This window comes from Orussus abietinus, unplaced genomic scaffold (genome assembly GCF_000612105.2).
Source record: "Orussus abietinus isolate OABI.00-Male unplaced genomic scaffold, Oabi_2.0 scaffold13, whole genome shotgun sequence".
NCBI lineage: Eukaryota > Metazoa > Arthropoda > Insecta > Hymenoptera > Orussidae > Orussus > Orussus abietinus.
The window spans coordinates 545,131-567,797 of NW_019394887.1; the positions used below are offsets into that span (position 1 = coordinate 545,131).

General features: G+C 42.7%; 3 protein-coding genes across 3 annotated transcripts; 2 read left to right on the forward strand and 1 right to left on the reverse strand.

The window, feature by feature from the left end:
- The first annotated feature begins 144 nt into the window (after positions 1 to 144).
- LOC105697534 (cullin-1) lies at positions 145 to 7,378 on the forward strand. Its single transcript, XM_012420905.2, has 14 exons — positions 145 to 361; positions 1,486 to 1,710; positions 1,945 to 2,107; positions 2,279 to 2,497; positions 2,662 to 2,916; positions 3,043 to 3,336; positions 3,503 to 3,766; positions 3,882 to 4,061; positions 4,190 to 4,339; positions 4,532 to 4,650; positions 4,775 to 4,895; positions 4,961 to 5,064; positions 5,207 to 5,426; positions 5,653 to 7,378. Exons 2-14 carry the CDS (start codon positions 1,547 to 1,549, stop codon positions 5,731 to 5,733), a joined length of 2,334 nt encoding a protein of 777 aa, XP_012276328.1. The 5' UTR covers positions 145 to 361; positions 1,486 to 1,546; the 3' UTR covers positions 5,734 to 7,378.
- Positions 7,379 to 9,446: 2,068 nt separating this feature from the next.
- On the reverse strand, positions 9,447 to 11,516 carry LOC105697548 (testis-expressed protein 9). The gene is made up of 6 exons (XM_012420923.2): positions 11,159 to 11,516; positions 10,837 to 10,984; positions 10,448 to 10,621; positions 10,143 to 10,277; positions 9,905 to 10,039; positions 9,447 to 9,741 (listed from the first exon to the last, which is right to left on the reverse strand). Exons 1-6 carry the CDS (start codon positions 11,479 to 11,481, stop codon positions 9,658 to 9,660), a joined length of 999 nt encoding a protein of 332 aa, XP_012276346.1. The 5' UTR covers positions 11,482 to 11,516; the 3' UTR covers positions 9,447 to 9,657.
- Positions 11,517 to 12,804: 1,288 nt separating this feature from the next.
- Positions 12,805 to 13,906, forward strand: LOC105696790 (SOX domain-containing protein dichaete-like). The gene has a single exon (XM_012419521.2). It carries the CDS (start codon positions 12,826 to 12,828, stop codon positions 13,690 to 13,692), a length of 867 nt encoding a protein of 288 aa, XP_012274944.1. The 5' UTR covers positions 12,805 to 12,825; the 3' UTR covers positions 13,693 to 13,906.
- The last annotated feature ends 8,761 nt before the right edge of the window (positions 13,907 to 22,667 follow it).

A 22,667-nucleotide genomic window follows, 5' to 3' on the forward strand; every position in this document is an offset into this window, starting at 1 on the left:
CACGAAATGATCGTTACTACACAACCGTGCTCGGGCTCCGAATTTGAAAATGGCGGGGCGTCGCGAGCAGTTGCCAGACTGCGCGTCGGCGGTTGCGCGCTAGTTGCCGCGGTCGCGTTGGCAACAGTGGGACTTAACCTGTCATACGTGAAGCAGCGGATATATCGCGCGAGGCGAGCGAGGGAGCGAGCGAGAGCAGCCACCGCGAATTGGTTCGTCTCGGAGGAATCCTCCGTACTTTCGGGGCCGTTTCGAGAGTGACTGCGGAAAATTCTCGTGAAACCCCCGAAAGCCCGGTAGGCTGGATAACCAAGCTCATCGACGGACCGTTGGCCTGTTATGCGGCGATAAACCTCCACGGGTGAGTGCGCCTAAGCGAGCTTTTTCGGTTTTAACAAGGACGGAGTCGAAGCGATACGCTTCGACCGAGAGAATCGCCGCAGGATCGAAGGATTAAACAAAGGCTCGGAGGAGGGACTCATGGTCGCATGTGACGAAAATTCCGCAGCGGCTGAGGCAAGCGCGAGGACGGCTGGTGAAAATTTAGGAGACTTTACACCACCTTGGCACATAACGGAATCGGAGGTTTACTCCAGTTTTGTTACTAGGTCGTGTGTTTACTGTTTTGAGGTCGGCTGAGTTCTCCTGGTATCGAGTGGGAACGATTGATTTTGGTTAACGGGCGCCTGTACAATACTAATTCGGTTTGGGCCTCTTATGGTGCTTCGGTCATTTCGACTATTTTTGGCTCTTTCGCTGAATTCCTACTAGGTTATGTGTTTACTGTTAAGAGGACGTGGGAAACTGTACACCGAATGAAGTACGGTATCCTTTTATGTTACGGTGAGATCGAATAAATTAGGAGTTTTGTTCCGACAATGCTGTTAGGTTACGCAGGAATCCTTTCTTTCGAGACTTCTCGTGATCTTTGGATGTTGGATTTTGTTAAAGAAGGAAATTGTAAACTATTGTGTTTGATTAGTAGTCTATTATGCGATGTATATTTGTATTGTTGATATTTCTTCGGGTTATCGGAAATTAATTCAGGAATAATCTACTTGGTTTCGAGACCATTGTTTATGAATAAAAAAAATATTTAAATGTTGTAGTTAAAGTCGCAACTAATTTAAAGTTGCTTCTTAGGAAATGGAAGGATCCATTATGGATACAAATTTGAACGTTTCGATATTAAAGCGATATACAATGAAATTAGTGGATTTCACTTTTTTTTTTAGACAGTCTACGAGTTTAATGTTTAAAATTTGGCAGGAAAGTTCTGATATCAGGAGACAAGAACTGATTTCAACAACAAATTTGATGGATCAGATAAATTATAATCATTAGCGATTCATTGGCTAGTTTAATGATTCCCTTTTATAATTATTTGCGTCTAACCTAAACCATTTCAATGATATAAAAGATCAACTTGGTAATGGTAATTTATAATAATTATTTTAAAAGTGAAATGGTTTTTGGTATTTCCAGGAAAATCGTAGTAGTAAGTAGTAGGAAGCGGACGATCACTCATCAGGCTCACACAAACAGTATGTCTGGGCATAGAGGTGGTGGAGGCCCCGGAAGCCATCACGGTGGCCCACCAGGTCTCAAACAAATCGACCTCGACCAGATCTGGGGGGACCTGCGAGAAGGCATCGAGCAAGTTTACAACAGACAATCCATGTTCAGGCCCAGATACATAGAATTGTATACGTATCCTTTGTGAAAAATTCAATGTTACTATAATTAGACACTCCTTTGAAAAGTTCTCTAGAATTTGGCTATAGTTAGTAGCAGAGAGCAAAGGAAGATAAATGTTAGGTTATGATAGACTATTAGAAAAATGAATGTATATATTTTAGGTTTTGTTTCACTATCATAGTTATACTAGGAAGTAGTTCATAGTACTACAATATTTCCTTACAAATATTGCAAAATCTTTGACAGACATGTATATAATTACTGTACGAGTGTACATCAACAGCTAACGAGAACGTCTTCTAAAAGCAAAAAAGGCCAAATTTCCACCGGAGGTGCACAGTTGGTCGGCTTGGAATTGTATAAACGCCTGCGTGATTTCCTCAGAAATTACCTGGTCAATTTATTAAAAGTGAGAATTAAACTTAAACGATGTATATTAAGGAATTTATATTAACTTGCTAGGCTGATGTTTGTTATTCATCTGCGAGTTTTACAAAAATTTGGTTTTTACTAATAAAAATAAATTATTGTTTTAATTTTATGATACGTCTCATTGTGTGTATTTTCAACTTTTTTCTAGCATGGTATCGACTTAATGGACGAGGATGTGCTGCAGTTTTACACAAGACAATGGGAGGAGTATCAGTTCAGCAGTAAAGTACTGAATGGAGTAAGCGCTTATTTAAATCGTCATTGGGTGCGCCGGGAGTGTGAAGAAGGACGTAAAGGAATTTATGAGATTTATCAGTTGGCTTTGGTCACGTGGAGAGATAACTTATTTAAACATCTAAATAGACAAGTAAGTACTTTGTACAGTGAGAATTGCATGAAAAATAAAAATGCAGTTAATATACGGCTCTTATTTGAATTATCTTCTGTTGGAGTTTACAAAACATATAAATCGGATCGAACTGATTTTGCACGTATTCATTATGAACTATTTGATTTTGTTATTCTATACAGGTAACAAATGCGGTGCTGAAATTAATAGAACGCGAGAGAAACGGAGAGACAATAAATACACGATTAGTGAGCGGAGTGATAAACTGTTACGTAGAGTTGGGTCTCAACGAAGAAGATCCTGTTGCAAAAGGACAGAATCTCACGGTGTACAAGGATTCCTTTGAAAATATTTTCCTCGAGGATACCGAAAGGTTTTACACTCGAGAGAGTTCAGACTTCCTTAGGCAAAATCCTGTAACGGAATATATGAAGAAGGTAATTGATACAGATCATTTGTACACTTTTTTAAACTTATGATGAACCAGTGACGGGTCTAATGTCAGTTATAAGTTCTTGGAATATTTGGAATATTCATTTTATTTATTTATGTTTTATTTACAGGCCGAACAGAGGATATTAGAGGAGCAGAAACGCGTCCAGGTATATCTACATCAGACGACGCTCGAAAGGTTAGCCAAAACCTGCGAAAGGGTGCTCATCGAGATTCATCTGGACATTTTCCACTCGGAGTTTCAGAACTTATTAGATGCTGATAAGAACACAGATTTGGGCAGAATGTATCAGTTGGTAGCGAGGATACCGAATGGCTTGGGGGAGCTGCGAAATCTCCTAGAAATCCACATTGCTAATCAGGGATTGGCAGCCATTGACAAATGTGGTGATTCCGCTGCTAATGTGAGTGATCTTCGGAATTGTTGAAAGCAACATCTGCTGTTAAAAGAAAAAGAAGACAATACTTGCTTTGTTTAAAAATAACTCACCGTTAATATCAAGTCGCTTACAATTTCTAGATATTATTTTACAGGTTAACGGTTAAGGATGCATTTGTTTTTTTCTGCAGGACCCTAAGGTTTACGTAAACACTATTTTGGAGGTGCACAAAAAATATAATGCTTTGGTATTGGTTGCATTTAATAACGACAGTGGTTTCGTGGCAGCCCTTGATAAGGCCTGCGGTCGATTTATCAACAGTAACTCCGTCACCAGGGCGGCCAACAGTAGTAGCAAGTCGCCGGAACTGCTGGCTAAGTACTGCGATTTGTTGCTGAAAAAGAGCAGTAAAAATCCGGAAGAGGCTGAACTCGAGGATACCCTAAATCAAGTCGTAAGAACTTTTGACATCCCTTATCGATCAACTTATATCTCCATTTAATACCATGAATTGTTCTTTACATAATTTCTGTACTACAAACTGTATCAAGCTAATGATTTGTTTACAGATGGTAGTATTCAAGTATATCGAAGACAAGGATGTGTTCCAAAAGTTCTACAGCAAAATGCTAGCAAAACGATTGGTGCAACATATGTCTGCTAGTGATGACGCAGAGGCCTCGATGATTTCCAAGCTGAAGCAGGCTTGTGGTTTTGAGTACACTTCGAAACTCCAGCGAATGTTCCAGGTAATTTAACTGCTCTAAGATAAAAACATTATCTTATCTATAAGATATTTAACCGATGTAAACGAGAATGTTACGGACTAATATCTGGCATCTTGACATTTCCGTAACGATATCACTCTGTTCAACAGGATATTGGAGTTTCAAAGGATTTGAACGAACAGTTTCGAAGACATCTGACGAATTCCGCTGAGCCTTTAGACATTGACTTCAGTATACAAGTACTGTCATCTGGCTCGTGGCCATTCCAGCAATCCTTCACATTCTCCTTACCCACCGAGGTAATAATTTAATATCCACTAACATTAACCATAGAACTTGACTCTGTTAATAATAATGTATCGGGACTTGAGCATAGTTTCCACTCATGTTACTTCACATTTGTTAATTTAATTCATGTATTGTTTTTGTAAGTTAAGTCATTTTATCCAATCGATGAAATTACTATACGTAATAAATATAATTATTCACAGCTGGAGAGGTCTGTGCACAGGTTTACTGCATTTTACAGTTCGCAGCATAGTGGCAGAAAATTAAACTGGCTGTATAATATGTCAAAGGGGGAGTTGCTTACGAATTGCTTTAAAAATAGGTAATTATTTACAAGTGTAAACAGTGTCAAAGTTTAACTTGTTATCGTAACTGATTTGTCTTGGGCGTTGTTAATAGGTTAGGATAAGATAAATTACATTCATAAAAATTGTATTACCCATTAGGTATACGCTACAAGCATCGACTTTCCAAATGGCAGTTTTATTACAATACAACGGCTCCACAATATGGACGATACAGCAGCTGCATGACGCCACGCAAATCAAAATGGATTTTCTAATACAAGTAAGTTAAAAGAAAAATTCATTATTGCTTCAATTATTCATTAAACGTTTCAATTTATTTTCTAGGTAATTCAGATCCTTTTAAAAGCGAAATTGTTAACGGCAGCTACAGATGACGAAGCCGAGTTAACGCCACTTTCCACGGTGGAACTTTTTACGGGATATAAGAAGTGAGTAGCTTTCTCTGCAAGTCTGTCTCTTTTTTAATATATATATATATATATTTTTCATGAAAATCACGTTACTCATGTACGAATTTAAAATATGACTCTTTAGGGTTGACGGGTAATTTTATGAACTTGATGTTTACAGTAAAAAGTTAAGAGTTAATATCAATATACCAATGAAAACGGAACTGAAGGTGGAGCAGGAAACCACACACAAGCATATAGAGGAGGATCGGAAGTTGCTGATCCAGGCAGCTATTGTCAGGATCATGAAAATGAGGAAAGTCTTGAAGCATCAGCAATTAGTGGCTGAGGTTCTTAATCAATTGAGCTCCAGGTTCAAGCCAAGAGTGCACGTTATAAAAGTGAGTATATGACTTTCTATTTCAAATGGTTTCTTCATTGTCGCATGTTAAAGACAAATCTTAAATACAAAGGGCAGAACAGCGGAGAGCAGTGTCAGAAGGAATTGTTACAACTCTTCTTGAGATCTAATTAGCCGTTATAGGTTAATTGATTAAAAATAAAATCAGGGGAGTCAGAGATTCGATGCATTACGGTCACTTTAGATCATGTTTTCTTGAATTTCAGAAATGTATAGATATTTTAATAGAGAAAGAATATCTGGAACGGACGGAAGGTCAGAAAGACACGTATAGCTATCTGGCATGATGTGCCACGGTGAAAGAACTCCGCAGCAGCTTTCGCGTTAGCAAGAGCACCATCGACAGCAGAAGCAGGGTGCACTTAGTGCGAAGAGGCTGGAGCTACTTCGCTGTCATTGACCTGACACTATATATTTATTTAAAACGTCGCCGATCGATTCTCTCCTCTTCTGTACATGGATGCCCCTGTACCGCGTTGTCCCCTCTGGTCGCATTTAGAAACTGATTTTTATATATATGTATATATGTATATAATATATGCATATATATATATACATATATATAAGATGTTAATAAAAATGGTTTCATTGGCCACCTCGTTGTCTTAGGTGTGTTATTGTTCACAAGAGGGTTTTTCGCTCCATTGGTGAGCACTACTCGTGTAACTTGTACATTCTGCTTCGGTGGTGGCTGTAGCAAAGCGACTAGTTGGACCGATCACCTTGAGGTGTCAAATTGTACCTACGGAGAGAAGGGCTGAGTGTAAGTCCGGCGAAGACCTCTTTGCTGAGAGCTTCGAATGCCTTCCAGAGGTTTCCAGTGGGCTTTCGATGTTTCCAACGTGGAGTCTAGAGGACTGCGGAGAGAGTTTGGAAATCGAGGAGGTATTTGTGACAAAAATTTGTTGTTCTCAAAGACTGTGTAAATGACCTCGATGGCTTTCCGGGGAGTTTGAAGATTTCCAAGGTGGCTTCGGGAAGCTTTAGGGGACGTTTCGGTGAATGTAAAGGCGTCTAAGTGATTCGAAAGGGAAACTTGCGAAATGTTCAAAGAGGTCTGCATCGAAGAGGGTTAACTTGGCCTTAGGTTACGTCGAAGGCTTCGGTGACTAGATATAATGTACTTATATGTCTCGCAGGGAAATGACACACACGTGATTGTCGCCAGATCGTTTGTGATTCGATATCGTCGGACGAGGGTTAGATGGGAAATGATTGTACATTATTTCTGTGTTAATTAAGCAATATGTACTATATTGTATCCTTATCATCTGTGATCGTGGTACTCGTCGTATACTGAGTTGCCATTCTTACACTTAAAAGTTTATATCACTTCTACTCGAAAACCATTTGGCTGGATGTCTTTTTGCAATTTATTAATATCTCTTTGGTTATGTCGTAATGAATTCTTCGCCTTTGGCTAGATTCGATTTGTTTACCATTTATTTCGAGGTGATTCAAGTTTACACTTGTCAGTTTTTGATATACAATCTTTTTTTTTCAAATGATGGAAATTTTGCTCGCTTATGCATAAATGTAATATTGTAACAAATGGTTACCATTAGGTCTCTGACGAATTGTTTGTAGCGTAGTGAGATTATATATGTACACGCGAAGTGCTGAAAATCTTTTGTAACTATAATTACCCATTGTTCTTATGTTACTGTTACGTTAATATTTTGTTATTGTTGTTAACGACTTGTGGCAATCACGTGGCTGTTGTAAAGGAAATATGTCAACCTCGAAATTAGTTCTTTTATCTGCGATTTAATGGTAATTATCGGGGATAAGAAGTTACGCAGGACGAAACACTCCTGCTCGTCACACTTTTCTCCACACATGAAGTGTCTATTTTAAAATACAATACAAAATTTATAACCTATACATCTTCGTGTATAAATAAAAGAAACACTAGATTTTGTAACATTTTTAGATAATTCTTCATCATTTTTATCGAATTTCTTTGGATACGTTGAATTTATTTTGGTAAGCTTGACAATTGTCAACGAGGTTCTTTTCAATATGTTAAGTCGATATTTAAAAATGTATAATGTTCTTCACATTGCTTTCTGATTTGGACTGTTGCACCGAAAATGAAACACGTTGTTATGAATTAAGACGTTATGACGTTTAATGGGAAGCAATGAATAGTTTGATTGGATCGAGAGAAGTGGTAAATTATACCTTTTTTTTTAAATATCAAATTGCCTTGCTATTCAGTCTGAATGCATTCGGTGGACTCTCTTGAATACTTTAAATATAATGTACATATAAAATGTCTCGATAAATATTTAACAAGAGCAACAATAGAAGTTTGTTTATACCCAACTAGGAGTTATACGTAATTGAAACTGGCTTAGAATATTCCTGTGTGACTTACTGCGTAGCCACTCTACCAGCGTAAAGGAAGATCAATTTGACTCGAATGAAATATTCTTATACCTTGCCTAAAACTTTAACAGGATATATCGAAATGAGTATTAAATATAAATTGTGTAATTTCATTTCTGTTAGATATTAATTTTCGTTTTACTGGATTATTCAAATATGCAGAGCGCGTGATACACGGATAATTCTAATTAAGTGAATGAGGATCATGTATAAAAAATCAAATAGTCGTCAAGACATTGTCGAAATTGTAAATATTCTGTACCCTGTTCGAGATGTCGGGTAAAATTCAGTGATCATGAAAGCATGTTCCTTTCTTTTCCATTACATATTATTGTTTTTCATTTCCCAGTTATAAATGCTTTCCCCAGAATTTTACACGGCATTTTGACACAGGCTTTCGAAGTGTTACTACATAAACTTCATCGATACATAGTCACTGCCGTAACAAGGTCTTCGATAAGCTCCATTGGAGTGAAAAATATGGTTTAGCCCTTGACTGTCACTGTCGATGTACTTCATTGTATCAGTTTCTTCTGCAACAATGTCTTCGAACACTCCTTTAAAAGTCCTTATCATGATACTTCACTCTTCTTCATCGCTGTACAAAGCTGTGTCGAAAGGACTGATTATTGTACCATCTCGATTTAATTATGAGGCCTTGGTTCGTTTAAAGTGTTTAGAAATTTCAGTTTTTTTGCATAGGTAAATTCGTTAATGATCAAAAACGTAGGAAAAAAACGAAAATAACACTCAGCCCTTGTCCATCGAAGCGACTTTGCGTGGACTTCTTGAAGGCAAGCGGAGGCTCCATCTGTGTATTGTACAATTGCTTTTTATATTTTAACGGGGTCTCCACTGGGTTCTTCTGAAGTTCCCAATTGGTGTAATTCACTGTGCAGCAAATCATTGCCCTTCGAAGATCCAATCGATGTCCCCTGTGTTACCTTTAACAACTCTGAGGGTTTGGAGGGTCTACAAGTCTTCGCGAGTACAACGCGCAGGGAATCTACGAATTTAATTGAAACGAATGAGAGAATTGTAATCGGAGGAAAGGAATATACGCAATGCGAATTTTTGTAACGGTTTCCCCCAGTCCCTCGTCAGCTTCGAATTTTTTGCGTCGAATGACCTTCAGTTTGTTAAAGCGTCTCCAAATTTCTTAATCCGCTCGTCGAAGTGGAACTGATTTGTCTTGAAGATGTTTTGAAGACTGTGTTTGAAATGTTGAAGTAGTCAGAGGCATGTATCGGTGAGCTTTTAAGTGTCGAAAACATAGACCGATGCACTCATAATGTCAAATTGGCAGACCGAAGAAATTGTCTCCGTAAAGGAAGTTTTCCTTTCGTGTTGCATGTTGGTTTCTTTTAGACTTGGTCGGTTCTCTAGCGACGAGCGGGTTGATGACAGTTTTTTGATCTTTTGTACAGGCGGATCTATTATTATTGTTAGTTTTTATCTCTTGCACAAGGCGGGATTTATGTAAATAAATTGAGAAGTCTTTGAGACGGCTGGAAGCAAGAGTTGATCAGAGTTCGTTGATTACGTGGGATACGTCGGTGTTTCTTCTAATAATCCCGCAATCGATTGGAATAATTAGAAGTAACAAATTATTGAACATTCTCTTGTTTGCTGATTTTTCGTATTGACATTGGGATAGTCTTTTTTTTCCGTGACTTGAAACATTTAATTTAAAGTGTGCTTGATACTTGATTTCAGTTTCTGATATATTGAGTAAAAATATCTCATAAACAAACAATTCATAGAAATTTTGTGAGGTAATTAAATATTACTAGTCGATGTCCTTCGGGAGGAAGTTTAGATTACACATTTTCAGGCTTCCATTCCAACAGTTTGGAGAATTCCTCCTCCGTTAATTGAATTTGTCTGCTCGCTTCCAAGTACGTCTGTAAGAATTGTCTGCATAAGTAATAATGCAATAATTTTCAGTAAAAGTGTTTCACAAATCGAAAGAAATTAGAGTTAATTGTTAAAGAATATGTGCTATGGCGTGAAAAGGGAACCAACGTCAGTTAAAAAGAAATTGACGTAACTTAATAATTATCTTACTTTTTGCTTTTTTAAATTATCAATTAGCAATGCTTGTTTTTTAAATGCTTGCAAGAGTTCCGAGCGTTGCTTCTCCAAATTTTTTACTGCTGCAACCTTGTCGTCTTGCAGTTTTCGAATCTGTTCCCTCAATTCCTAAATGTAATAATAAATTGTTATTGTTTTAATTCTATCCAATTACTTTGACAAGTGATCGGAATGAAAATTATTTTAAGTGAAGAAATCTTTTTCATCACACCTTTTCTTCATGTTGGCAGAATTTTAATGAGTTTCGCAGCTTTTCATTGTCCTCGAGCGATCTGTTTAATCGAACATCGTAACTACTTGATTGTTGATTTAATAGTTTCACTTCTTTCCGTAACCCTTCAATGTCCTTAAAGAAATGGCAAAATATGTTTAAAGAATTTTTCCAGAATCTAGGAATTTTGTTTCAGCAGTAATTAATGAATTACTTGTACATTAAAACTTTTGCTTTTTGTTTACGTTACATTTACTTTTCAAGAATCTCGTTTTCCACTAGAAGTCGTTCATTACTTTACATACCTTTCTTAAGGCACTATTTTCAGTAGCTTGGATTTGAATTTTTGATTGCAGACTAGTGTTAGTAGATTCCGACTTCAAAATTGTATCTTTTAGTGAAGCCACTTGATTCTGTAGCTTACCTTTCACTTCATCCAGTTTTTTACTGTCTGATTCCAATTCTTTGCAGTAGGAACACTATAAAAATATTCTTGTAAGGATAATCATTATCTTACGTATCTTTTAAAATAAATTGTGTAAATGATGCGTGACATTCACTCGATAAGCTGTATGAAAGTAAAAATTTGAATACGAGAAATGATTCTCTGCAAAATTACTCTTGAGATCGAAACACTATTTGAAATATTTTCAAATTGTTTCTCAAGAAAGATAAAATACAGAGTTTCTTTTACCTTCTTCTTATATTCAAGCTGAATGCTTTGTAACTCGGTATGTAGCATTCGTATTTTTGCCTTCAAAAATTCTATTATCGCTTCGGTTCCCAAACTGTCTCCACAGCCTGGTGGAATCTCATCGATCCTCAAATCTCCGTCTACTTTTCTAAAATACAGATTATGTTAAAACGGTAAATAAAATTCAAGATTTTTAGATTCTTTACACGGATGTGCATTATATATTTTAAGAAAAAGTTTTACACGAAAATGTACAATATAAGTTAACTTGTAAGGATATTCTTAAACATTTACAAAATCCTCATTACGTAGGGAACCTTACAGTCTAGTCGGAGGACGCGGTGCAGGTTCGACGATAGATTGAATCGAGTTCCTCCTTATTAAGAGATTATGTGAAAATGAGTCCGATGGTTTCACCTTTGTTATCTGAACGCTATCTGACCGTTTCCTTGCGACATCTTTCAAAGGTGGATCTGAATTTGTATAATTGGATTTGGGGGTGCGAAGAGAATTATCATTCGTGCCTGAATTAATAACCATGTCGACTTCCCTCATAAGTTCTTGAGCTTTCTGTTCGATCTCTCTGTTCTGTCTGTGATATTCCTTTTCCTTAGCCAACAGATCATCGGACACCGACGGGCCCATCTTTTCCTTTAAAAAATAATTTTCAGTCACGTCTGAACTCATCCTATCTCCTTTTTGTTGATACATATCTCCAAGGCGACCGTAAAATGTCGCCATCTGTGATTGCGATAGACAGGTACTTAATTGCAGTAGGTAAATGAAAGTGAAAAAATCGTAAAACTCTCAACTATCGTCGGTACGTTAGATCGTCGTTCCGGTTATCTCTAGTAAATTGGTGCTCATAAGTCGATACGTAAAGATAAAAGTAACGCGTCTATTCCAATGCCCGAAAGTTGGCGGATAGTTTCACAGATGGCGCCAGTCGGTCCACCGAAACGCAAGAATAAAGTAATCCGAGCGATTCGTCAATTAAGTCTGTAAATCCTAATGGCGGAAATACATCGCGGTAGTGGTACGAGAATTCTGCTGCTCCAGTTAACAAGTAAGTTATCGATAACATCAATTTCACGAGCATCGCGTTCTCCACGATCACGTGGGGGGATTTCAACCGATTCGGTCCACCCAGTTTGCATAATAGTTTAAGAAATATCTAGACGTTTAATATAGTTAAAGTAGCCCTTTCGTGCCACAGTTAGGTTAGTGTCCTCCTCTCGGAAGACATCCGGGAAGCGTAGTCGTTATTATCCCGGATTCCTCTCTCAGGAGGCGCAATGCCTCCGGTGCAGGGATGCACCTCGCCAGCCAACGGAAGCAAGTACTTCTGGTCTAGTCGTATTGACGTAATCGATAATAATAAGTGGCAGCCGAGCCGCGGGGTTCCCTTTGGTGGGAGGCAAGACCCCATTGGCACGACCAACGCGGAGCGCTGGGCGGTCCTGGGTGTGGCGAGCAGGCCTGGAGGATTGGCCTGGAAAGCCGGCGGCAAATCGGTGCCTCCACCGAGCCAGTCCATGTTCAGTCTGCCACGGTACTCCCTTTGAGCGAGTTCGACGAACGCTTCTACCGCCATCCCCGCCGCCTGCGAGGCGTCAGCTGTTGGCCCTGCAGCGAACAGTTCCCACGGAAGTGTCGAACCGAAATCCCGAAACTCTCGAGAAGTAACTTGAAAATAAAACAAGACCAGGTTCAGGGAGAAACTCCGGCTTCGAGGGGTCCAACGTAAAAAGAAAAGGAGGGAATAGGAAGTGCGAGAGCGTAATCGAAGAAGGGGATTTAAGGGAAGATCGTGGCTTAGGAAGGGATAGGAAAGACTAGAAGCGGTCACGTGGTTGATGCCGAGCACGTGTCCGGAACTCGCGGTTTTTGGTGCCCCATCGGGAAATAGTTTGAGGACAGGGAGAAGCGTTTGAGAGAAAAAGGGCCATGACGTCTCATCACCATCCAGCGTATGGGTTCCTCTCGGGGATGGACCTGCACTCGATGTCGCACGTGTCGCAGGAGCTCCCCGGGGTGCAGCAGCAGGTGCAGGCCTCCCAGGAGCAGCACATCAAGCGGCCCATGAACGCGTTCATGGTGTGGTCCAGGATACAGAGGAAGAAGATCGCCCTGGACAACCCGAAGATGCACAACTCGGAGATATCGAAGCGCCTGGGAGCGGAGTGGAAGCTGCTGACGGATCTGGAGAAGAGACCCTTTATTGACGAGGCGAAGAGGCTGAGGGCGATGCACATGAAGGAGCACCCTGACTACAAGTACAGGCCCAGGAGGAAGCCGAAGACCCCCGTCAACGGCGTCCAGGGCAAGCCGGGGTCCGTCTCCGGAGGGTTCCCCAGCTTCCCGCTTCCGGCGTACTTTGCGACCCCCGCTGCTCCGGTTTCCCATCACCATCACCCCCATCGCCATCCCCTGGACTATCCACCCCTGCCCCCGTACTTCGGGACCGCCTTCGATGCCGTTCATCTGGGGAAACTCGTCGCCGGGGGACACGCCGGGACCAATGCGGCGACCTCCGCCGATGCGGCCAACAACAACGCGGCCTCTGCTGCCGCGGTCGTCAGTGGATTCTACTCCAGCTTTTATCCCACCACCGCGACCAGCAAACCGTACCTCGGCGCGGCCTCGCAGTTCTCGCCGTTGTTTCCTGGACACCATCCGACATCCTCCAGCGGCGTTCCCGGGTCCTTTGTGTTCGCCGGGGCTGCGGGGAACAGCCCCGGAAGCAGTCCCAGGTCCACGCCGGTTTCTTCCGCACATCGACAGGGCATGACCTCCTCCAACAACTCCGCGATGGACCTCGACCAACTGCGGAGACCCGTTTCCGTCATTTTTTAGATACTAGGCCCCGTGGCGCGGCTCATGCCTTCGTGGTTTTTATTCGGTCCGTGCAACATTAGCGTTACACTTTGTTAGTAATTATTTATCTTATGGTGTAACGGTAATCGTGCACGTCGACTTTGTTCTATTAACTTCATGGTAACTACTTGTAACTAGCAGAGGGGAAGGGTTGTCGCTCGATTTCTCCCTGGGCACAAGGATGGCGGATGGGTCCATCGTGAACGGTTTTTAACGTTCCGCATTGCGATTGCGATATTCTGTGATTTGCGTTACCGTGTTTCTCTTTTCGTTTCCGGCACATGGGAACGCCGTCGTCCGAAGGCGACGAGCTCTAGTTTTAGATCTCGATCTTTTTTCTTTTTTTTTATGTAGGTAGGCGTCGGTCGATGGCAATCGACGTAAAACTACCCTGCAAATGAAAACCGGACAAGCCGCGAACAATTAGATGAACGAAGGAAGATTTTTTAATTTAACGCCCCGAAAAAGTGATCGTAGTAAATTAATTGTTGCATCGTTCAATGAATTTCATTTATGCGTACGCGTCTTTCAGATTAAGGCTATCGTATTATTAATTTATATATCAACTTTGTAATCGTCACCATCTAGATAGTCGTACCTGTCGAAGACGGTGCCTCGCACTTGCAAGGAAATTGACTTCTCGAAAGTCCGTCTTTTCTGTGCCGAAAAAGGTGGAGGGTTGTTCACTCAGGAAATGATGGATTTTAATATTGAAAATCATTGTCACAATTTTAATCGAATCGATTTCATTGGATTTTGAGTGAAGAGCCCCTCGTTGCAGGAACATTGCTCAGGATAACGAAATGCAATTTTAATTTCGTCGTTGTAGAATTGTTTGTAGAATCTCGTTGCGTTAGCAAGACTGGGAACGCGTCCTCGTTCTTAGGCTCTCGGCCACGCTGCACATTAAGTTTGTTAATAAATTGTTATCATCTGTTCGCACTCTAAGACTGGATAACGACGCCTGGTTTGTAAGGAAAATTCTATACGTCGGGAAAAATCGGAAATAATTCCCGCGTTTCGCCTATTGGGGGTCTTCATACGCGCGGTTTATTTATTATCTAAGGCAATGTATAATTACTCTCAGCCCCGGGTGAGAAATCTAGATTCCAGGGTTCGATCGGAGAAAAGAGTGGCAGGTATCGAAAGAGCGATGGATGGAGAATAAGCGCAAATTGAAAGGAGATGAGGAGGTTGAAAAGTGTTGTAAGGCTCGCACCGTTCAAAGGGGGCTGCCAACAGGGCTGGCGGGGTTTCCCATAATGAAAGGGGTAAAGGGGCCCTGTGCCGATACAATTGGCCTCTAAACAGAGGGTAGTTAGAGCGAGACGTGGGGGAGACTGTGGCAAAAGAGGGAAGCAAAGAGTCAGGGTGCCCCATGAAAGCACGGGGTGGTCACCTTCCACGAGAGGTCCACCATGGTGAGACTTTTCGAGGCGGGAATAAAAGTATGGGGGGGGGGGCAAACCCTTCGCCAAGATATACTTTTTGCCCCGAAGGGAGACTCGAATGTCGACGGAATGTCAATGGAAATTTAAGGCTACGAGTTTCACGTCACGGGAACGACCATTTTGCCATTCCGGGGGTTCACAATGACGTTTCCCACCCTAACGAGCGTTTTACCGACTCCCATGGGGTGGAGGGCCCAAGGACTCCTCGAAGGTCCTTATGTCGCAGGTGGCAAATCCGGGATTTTTCATAAAAATACCGTAAACAATGTTCCGTTCGCGACCCTTGATGCCTCGGAATGGATCTCTTATTTTTTAGGATTTTTCCGAGATTTTTTCCGATTTTTAAGGGAAGATTCTTTTGGCAGGGGTAAGCCTAATTCGCGACGCGAAAAAGTGTCACGATGAAGAGGACGGGTGGGGTAAGTACATATGTACAACTTTCGAACTAGGTCTTGTTTCTAAGCTAGAAATGACCATTTTTTTTCAACCTCCAGCCTAACAAGAAGCGCTTAGAAATCCGCTTGAATTCGATCGAACCTTCATCGACGCTTTTCTTCGTCGAGCTTTTAAAAGCTGAGAGTTTTAACGTATCGCCACTCGTGGCCATTCAGCACCGATACTTTAGAGCGAAGTTGAAAGGCGAAACAATACGCACTTTGGGGGGGAGAGAAAAAAGAAAAATGCGCTCCTGGTTAAACAAAGTATGGATGTACAACGCACTTGGCTTTAGCCGTCGTTGGCGACTCTCGACGTGGAATCGAAACGTCAAAACTGAATCCGTATGCCATAACGTCCGAAATGAAAGTTTGGCCTTTTGTGTCGCTGCATCGCCCCTCAGAAATCCTGACCCTTGACATAGGTGAGGCATTCACAGGCGTTTGTGCCCCCCCGAGTCAAAAGTGCCAGTTCTCCTGCAATTCCATACAATAACCTCACTTTTGCGGGCCGATACATTATTCTCCTTCCCGGTAGAAAAGGGACTTACAAAATGAATTTCCGTTCCTCTGGTGTTTAGGCAGCCCTTATGGATGCATTGAATTGGATTAATTGAATTAACGAAATATTTCTTCGGCTCGATGACACTTTTGATAGTGCATGGATGTGGGACATGGGAACTCCGAAATCTAATTTAACTGTGGAATCAAAAATTAAAGTGGGAGGATATTCATTTATTTTTTTCTCTCCTTTTCTCGTTTCATATGAAATTGTTACGTAGGTAACATTACCGGGATAAGAGAGAGAAAGGATAATAAATAAATAATTTTGCCTGATAGATGACATTTCATGAGCACCGCGTTATTCTACGGAGACGCGATGGTAATTGCAGAGCTTGCAATTATCCAAGCCAGACAATAACGATCGGCTTCGCGGAAACCGCATCGAGCGCAATTTATCCGCAATTCGTCGCGAGTCGTGCATTTTAAACGTTTCAAAGGATTAACATGTATCCTTTGCGAATGCCGTCTCTCGGTGATAATGGCGGCGGCTCTCGCAAGAGCTTGCGGGAAGCCGAGGGGTAAGCTCGCTCAATGCTTAGGGCTTGCATGAATCGCTAAGGACACTCTATACGTCAATGGACATTCGCGGTGACTCCTTTAACACGGGCCTGGCATTCCTTGACCCTCCGGTCTGCGAATGCGAGCTTTTAATGGGCCGCGCACTTCTTTCGGCTTTTGTTAGCTCCGTTTCTCCCTTCAATGCACCCGCGGCCGCAAGAACGCGGAGTCTTTTGGCTCCGCGGAGTAAATCACTCCTTTTTAAAATTACACCGGGAATCGCATGTATCATCTAACCTCGGCCTGGCCAGGCGGAATTTTTACCGCCGTTCCGCGTCTTCGGGCGGTGGCGGAGCTTATGGCGATGTCAAAGTGCTCATTTCTGAGACTTCTCCAAACTGGGTATACCGAATCGACTCAAACTTTACGATATCAATGTGGAGGGTGTACAGAGAGTCTTGACACTCGCGAAATTTCAATTCTTTAAAAATTTCTTTACACGTGTTATTACATTTTTTGTATGAAAAGTGAAATTTCATGGTCGTCAGGACCTTCCTTAATGTCTCCGTAATCACGGTGTAAAGTTTGAAACGAATCGGTATAGCCAATTTGGAGAAAAGTCATGAACGATTGACCCTTTGCATGTCACTTACGCGTTCCCTTAAATGGAAGGGTAATCCGATTTAAATTATTTGATTGCATGCCCCACCTTTCGAGGTAAGATGCTTTTGTTAGGGGATATTCCACTGGACTGTTTGAAATTTGAGGACATGGCTCGTGAGTAAATGTTCCTTTCGAAAATCAGGTTATCCCTTCTTGTGGGTAAATTTGAAACTCGGGGGAGAAAAGCGCCAAGGGCGGATCTCCTCGGGTGAATCGCGAAGGACACTCTAGAATTCTGCGGCAACATCTTTGGACACCGTCGGCGAGCTCTTTAACACCTCGCCGGGAATATTCCTTGACCCTCGAGTTCTGAAATGGAAAATGTTTTTAATGGGCCGTGCACTCGTCGTCCTTTTGAGGACTCCAGGAGCGCTGAATGCGAACGCGTCTTTAGGAGCGAAAACTCACCCTTTCGAGATCCGGCCTGCGGGGGGATCATTCTTTTTCATGCGAAAATTATGCGATGACTCCAGACCAGGGTCCTGATGGCGGCTACCTCATCCCGACACTCCGTAAATAAATGAAATATCGAATCTGGTGATATTTCACACGTAGAAATAGAAATTCACGGAGAGAACTACTTGCATTTACGAGCTCCAGTTTCGGGAGGTTTTTCTCATTATTATATATGGAGTTAGATTTTGTCGGCGCGAGTCGGGTACCAAAATGGCGGCCGCCGCGTCCTCCTCGGAGCGCGATTCGCAAAGCACCCCCGCAGTCCCGCGTGATCGGACACGGGGGGATGAATCCTTTAACGCGTCGCAGCATCCCTTGACCCTCGACCCTTTAAACGCGGCCTTTTAATGGGCCGCGCGCACTCCGTCCTTTTGAGGATTCCGCTCCGGCATAATGCGTCCTCGGGGGCGCGCGGACCTCTCCGCTTCGCGGGGGGCGAGTCGCCCCTCTCGTGCGTGCAGCTCGTATTCGCGGCGGGCTCGCAAGAGGGGACGCGCGTAAAACAGTCGAGGGCCTGGAGTATAAATGTTTCTTTCAGTATCGATGCTCGGTGAAGTAAGGGCGAAAAGGCCCTTAAAAAGAGGAGAGGAATAAAAAGGGAGGAGAGGACGCGGTTGGGTTTCTGTGCGGCCGCCACTCGAGAATACGGTCGCGAGTCAAGATCGCGGCAGGCTTAACATAATAAGAGCGGGCCACTCGAGGACTCTTTTTCTTTTTCTTTTTCTTTCCTTTATTTTTTTTTTTTCAAAGGCCATTATCGAGTCCCGAGGTGCGCTGGACGGTATACCCTGGTCGGGAGCTCCGCAGCTAGTCGTTGATCGTTGTCCTTCTGAGTTTTCGATTATTTCCCACGAGGATGTAATTAGACATTCTCATTATAAATTGAACTTTCCTGGTTTTTAACATCTTTGTACGAGCTTAACGTGGGGGATTATTTACGTTAATGGCAAAACCGACTTTTCCTCTGTATTTCTGTTGAATGCCGTCGTGGACAATGCGTTTGTCGCTCTTCGGCGATGATGTCCATCGGGATCTCTGGGACCCGTTCGGACAATTTCAAGAATGCGAGCGACCCCGTTTGGGGTCTCCTCTGGTCCGGCCGTATTAGAGTACCGAGGTATTGTCCACGTAACGAGAGTTCATTAACTTACCCTCAGGGAGTAAATGTTGATCTCGGTTCCCTCCTTGAAATCTAAAACACAATGCTCGTCGTTCTCTTCGCCCTTAATTAAACCATTTAAATGCCAAATCAAATTACTATACCTTCCCTGCCTCGCCTTGCGAGAAATGGTGCACGTGTTAATTGAGAGGAGGATCCGAAGGTAAAGAAATAAATGTTATATATCTGCGAGAAAATAATTCAACTTCGATTACATGCAAAAATACGAATACATAGGGATACTCTTAAGGAAAAAAAAAAAAATAAAAAAACGACTCGAGATCGGTAAAACGAGAGATGATTTACTGTCAAGAGTGGAGGCATACCGGAAAGGTAAATTCGAGGAGGAATTCGAAAGTCGACGGGCAGGTACTCACTACTCCTAAGAACGGGATTGCAATCCCAAAGCTGGAAATAATACTTAACTAAGGGTGAGCAAATTAGGGACAGCCCTATAATGGACCCAAGGGAAAAAGTCAACTACCCCCCATAAACGTTCGGCTAATCCTTACGATGGGCTGCAACGATGTGACCTTTAATATGTCATTTTTACGACTGTTTGGTTTATTACTAGCTGAACTGGTACAACGGATATTTCTCTCAATATCCACCGACAGAGGTTCTCAGCTCGTCTCTACCGTGCCACGGATATTAACAAGGAATATAAATATAAACGATAATTTATCTGTATCGGAAATATTTGCAAATTTCAAGTTACGTTCTATAGGATAAATTTGAAGTACACGCGAAACGTTGCATATGTCAGAGACATATGTAACGTATATGTAATTGTTCCGGGATCGTGGGGGCGATAAAGGGGTGAAACGATAATTCCAGTCAATCGATTTAATCCCGATCGGGGAAAATCTCCGGTCGGGATTAATTGTCCGTGAGATCGATCGGTTTGCGCCCACGGATAAGGGTCAACAGTTGTCTCGGATGAGTCCCTTGTTGGCATCTTTTGGCACGTGCTAGCATCGACGGGACGCGAGGAAGACGTTAATAAGTCAGCCGAGCACACCCTCGTAACTCGGGCCTCTCTTCTCCTCGTTTAATGTTTGCCGAGTCCCGCTGCACCTCGAATAATCTCATTACTTGAACGGTCGTTGTGCGGCATGAAAATCCATTGTACCTGCAATAACGTCGAGACATAAGGGAACAGTTGACAGGGAACAATGGAAATGACCCCGGGACAATGGCGCCGTTTCTGTCGCGTCCCCCTTCGACCCTCTCGACGACTGAGCGGCCGATTGTGAGTTTGACTTTTAACAGGACGAAATGACGAACCGACCGATAATCTCCGACCGGACGGACGGCCGTCGGTCGCCGAGTTTACGACGAGTGACAAAACCTCGGGCAAAGGGTAATTCCACTCAAAGTCCCATTTTCGCTTTCCTGCCGAGGACGATTTTCTACCTGGAGATGACTCCTCTTCGGCGCACGACGCGACGCGGTGCCCGCTTCGAGGTGTCCGACAGGGCCCGGCGCCAGATACATTTTTCTTTCTTTTACCCCAAAGGCGCTTATCAATGACGAAACGTACATTTACGTTTAATCAAACGATGTAATTTTATAACATTTTCAAACATGTCTCGTTAATTTAGCACGCAAGTGTAGGTTTAACGCCGAATTTTGTGGAAATGTCCATTGAATCGTGCGTCAGTGCTCCGCCATCTTGGATGCCGTTTCGCGTCGGAGGGCGCAGATTTGGCGGGTTTGCTTGGACGCCACGTTCGTTTCCCGAGTGAATCTCTCGTCTGCAACTAAATCGGGCGATATTAAAGGCGGAGAAAAGGGAATTAACCGATTCTCCGAGCGAACGGGTCCACGTTTAGCGGCATAACGGGCGCTAGGGGAAACGGCGTTGGTCTGCAGATATGAGGGCCGGGTGGCGCTCAAAGCGACGCTTCATTATCCCCGTAAATCCAGAAACTGAAATCACCGATATTTCAAACGAGACCTCTAATTAAGAGGGATGGTAATTAATGCTAATTGGACGGTGTAATTATGACTTTGGCTTCACTTCGGCTTTGCCGGCGCGGGCGCCGCGCTGAAAACCCGAGTGATTATGTCGCGATCAGAGGTAACCCATCTTATACTTGATATATCCGGCCTTCAATCGGAAATCCACCCAGGAAAGGACGCATGCATCTGCATAATGCACTCCGCGATCAAACGGGCACCTCGATGGGGCGGGGGAGGTTCGAGGAGGGGGTCTCCATGGGAAATACCGACATGGGACCCAAATCTATCTCACCGATTTTCTTGCTTCCGACATATGTTGGAGGACGTCCAAAAATAAGGGACACGTATTTTTTTTTTATACGCGGTAATTCAGGATATTTAGGGCGATATATCGTTGAAATCGCCCGTGCGAAAAAAGTGCATTTTTCGGGGTGGGTTTTGAATAAAAAAATTCGTAGATTTGCAAATGTGAAGAAATACGTGTCTTTTAGTTTCCGATGTACTGTAACGTTTGTGGAAATTGATAAAGCCGTGGAGTCCTGATAAAATCCTACTTATTGCTCGTGACAAGAAATTTGGGAAGCTACTTTCTTCTCGTCGACGAGTGAATAAGGATCAGTTATCCTGGGTAGTTCTCGGGCTATGCAAACGAGTGTCGTATCCTGACACGGACGCGCGCAAACACGAGGTTGTGGTCGATGTTTGTAAATGATAATGACCATTAGAACTTCGGCCCGAGGGACGATGATTCTTCCACTTAGCGACGCGACGAGAAGAGCTTCCGTCTTGTGTTTGCCCGCTACATGGTAGAGACCCTACAGATCCGCAGGATTCTAAAGATTCTACAAATTTTACGTATCCTAAGGATCTTAGGGTAGAAGATGACAGAAGAGAACTAATAGCGGCAACAAATCCGGCACTGTCGGGTCCTTTCGATACGATAAATTGAATAATAAAGTCAATTTAAGTATGCGTCCTGCGGGACTATCCTCGAGTCCATTGCGGTATTTCTGACAACCTAAAGGTTCACGGTTCAAAGGTCCTGGAGGGTCTCGAAGGGCCTCGAGTCCTCGGAACCAAGGGACGATATTTACGCAAGTTCAGGATATAACGAGCCACGGATTCCGTATGTTAGTCCTGGCCCGAAAGGACTCCCTGCTGGCCATCCTGCTCGCGGCCGTTTTACGAGGTGTTATAAAGTATCATTACGTTACGCGAGTTTTAACGCGGGGATTCGCCGGTCGGAGAAATTTTCGCCGATACAAAGGAAACCCCAGGCACAATGGCGAGGATTTAAATGCTGACAAACCGGTGGAGGCGCGCGCTCCTCCTAGGTTTTCCCGGGAGGAAAAGTCAGGACCTTCTGGGAGGACGTTTTCAAGGATTACGCCCACGTGGCGAGGTATCGCGATATCTGGTTTTAGGGAAAAAAAATTGAGTTCCAGTGAATTTCAACGATTTAAATGGCTGGATTCAATTTAAAAGGAAAGTCCAAGCAATTTCGGGGTAACTCTTTCTCAGGGAATCTTACCGTGGAGGGGCTGAGAAATGTTAATTCTCGTTAAGCTTATTAACTCCTCAAATAAAGTGATCCTCGCGTTACGTGGCATGAACGTGTCAAATGTTACACCGCCGTGTGAATTCCATTAGTGTCAATGGCCCTGTTTGTCTTCCGCTTTGTCATTCAAATTCAACATTCGGTCGAAATTCATCGATCCGCTGTTTATTGTCACCGGGCGCGATTCTCGCGGACGTTTCGGCCAA

Bases quoted from the DNA above. Each gene is read 5' to 3' on its own strand.
- LOC105697548 (XM_012420923.2), bottom strand. From the start codon at position 11,481: ATGGGCCCGTCGGTGTCCGATGATCTGTTGGCTAAGGAAAAGGAATAT. The intron at 10,278-10,447 runs GTATGTAAAGTA...CATTTCTTTAAG, and splicing joins AAAATAGTGCCTTAAGAAAG to GACATTGAAGGGTTACGGAA. The intron at 9,742-9,904 runs GTAAGATAATTA...CAATTCTTACAG, and splicing joins ATAATTTAAAAAAGCAAAAA to ACGTACTTGGAAGCGAGCAG.
- LOC105696790 (XM_012419521.2), top strand. From the start codon at position 12,826: ATGGACCTGCACTCGATGTCGCACGTGTCGCAGGAGCTCCCCGGGGTG.
- LOC105697534 (XM_012420905.2), top strand. From the start codon at position 1,547: ATGTCTGGGCATAGAGGTGGTGGAGGCCCCGGAAGCCATCACGGTGGC. The intron at 4,896-4,960 runs GTAAGTTAAAAG...TTTATTTTCTAG, and splicing joins AAATGGATTTTCTAATACAA to GTAATTCAGATCCTTTTAAA. The intron at 5,065-5,206 runs GTGAGTAGCTTT...TGATGTTTACAG, and splicing joins CTTTTTACGGGATATAAGAA to TAAAAAGTTAAGAGTTAATA.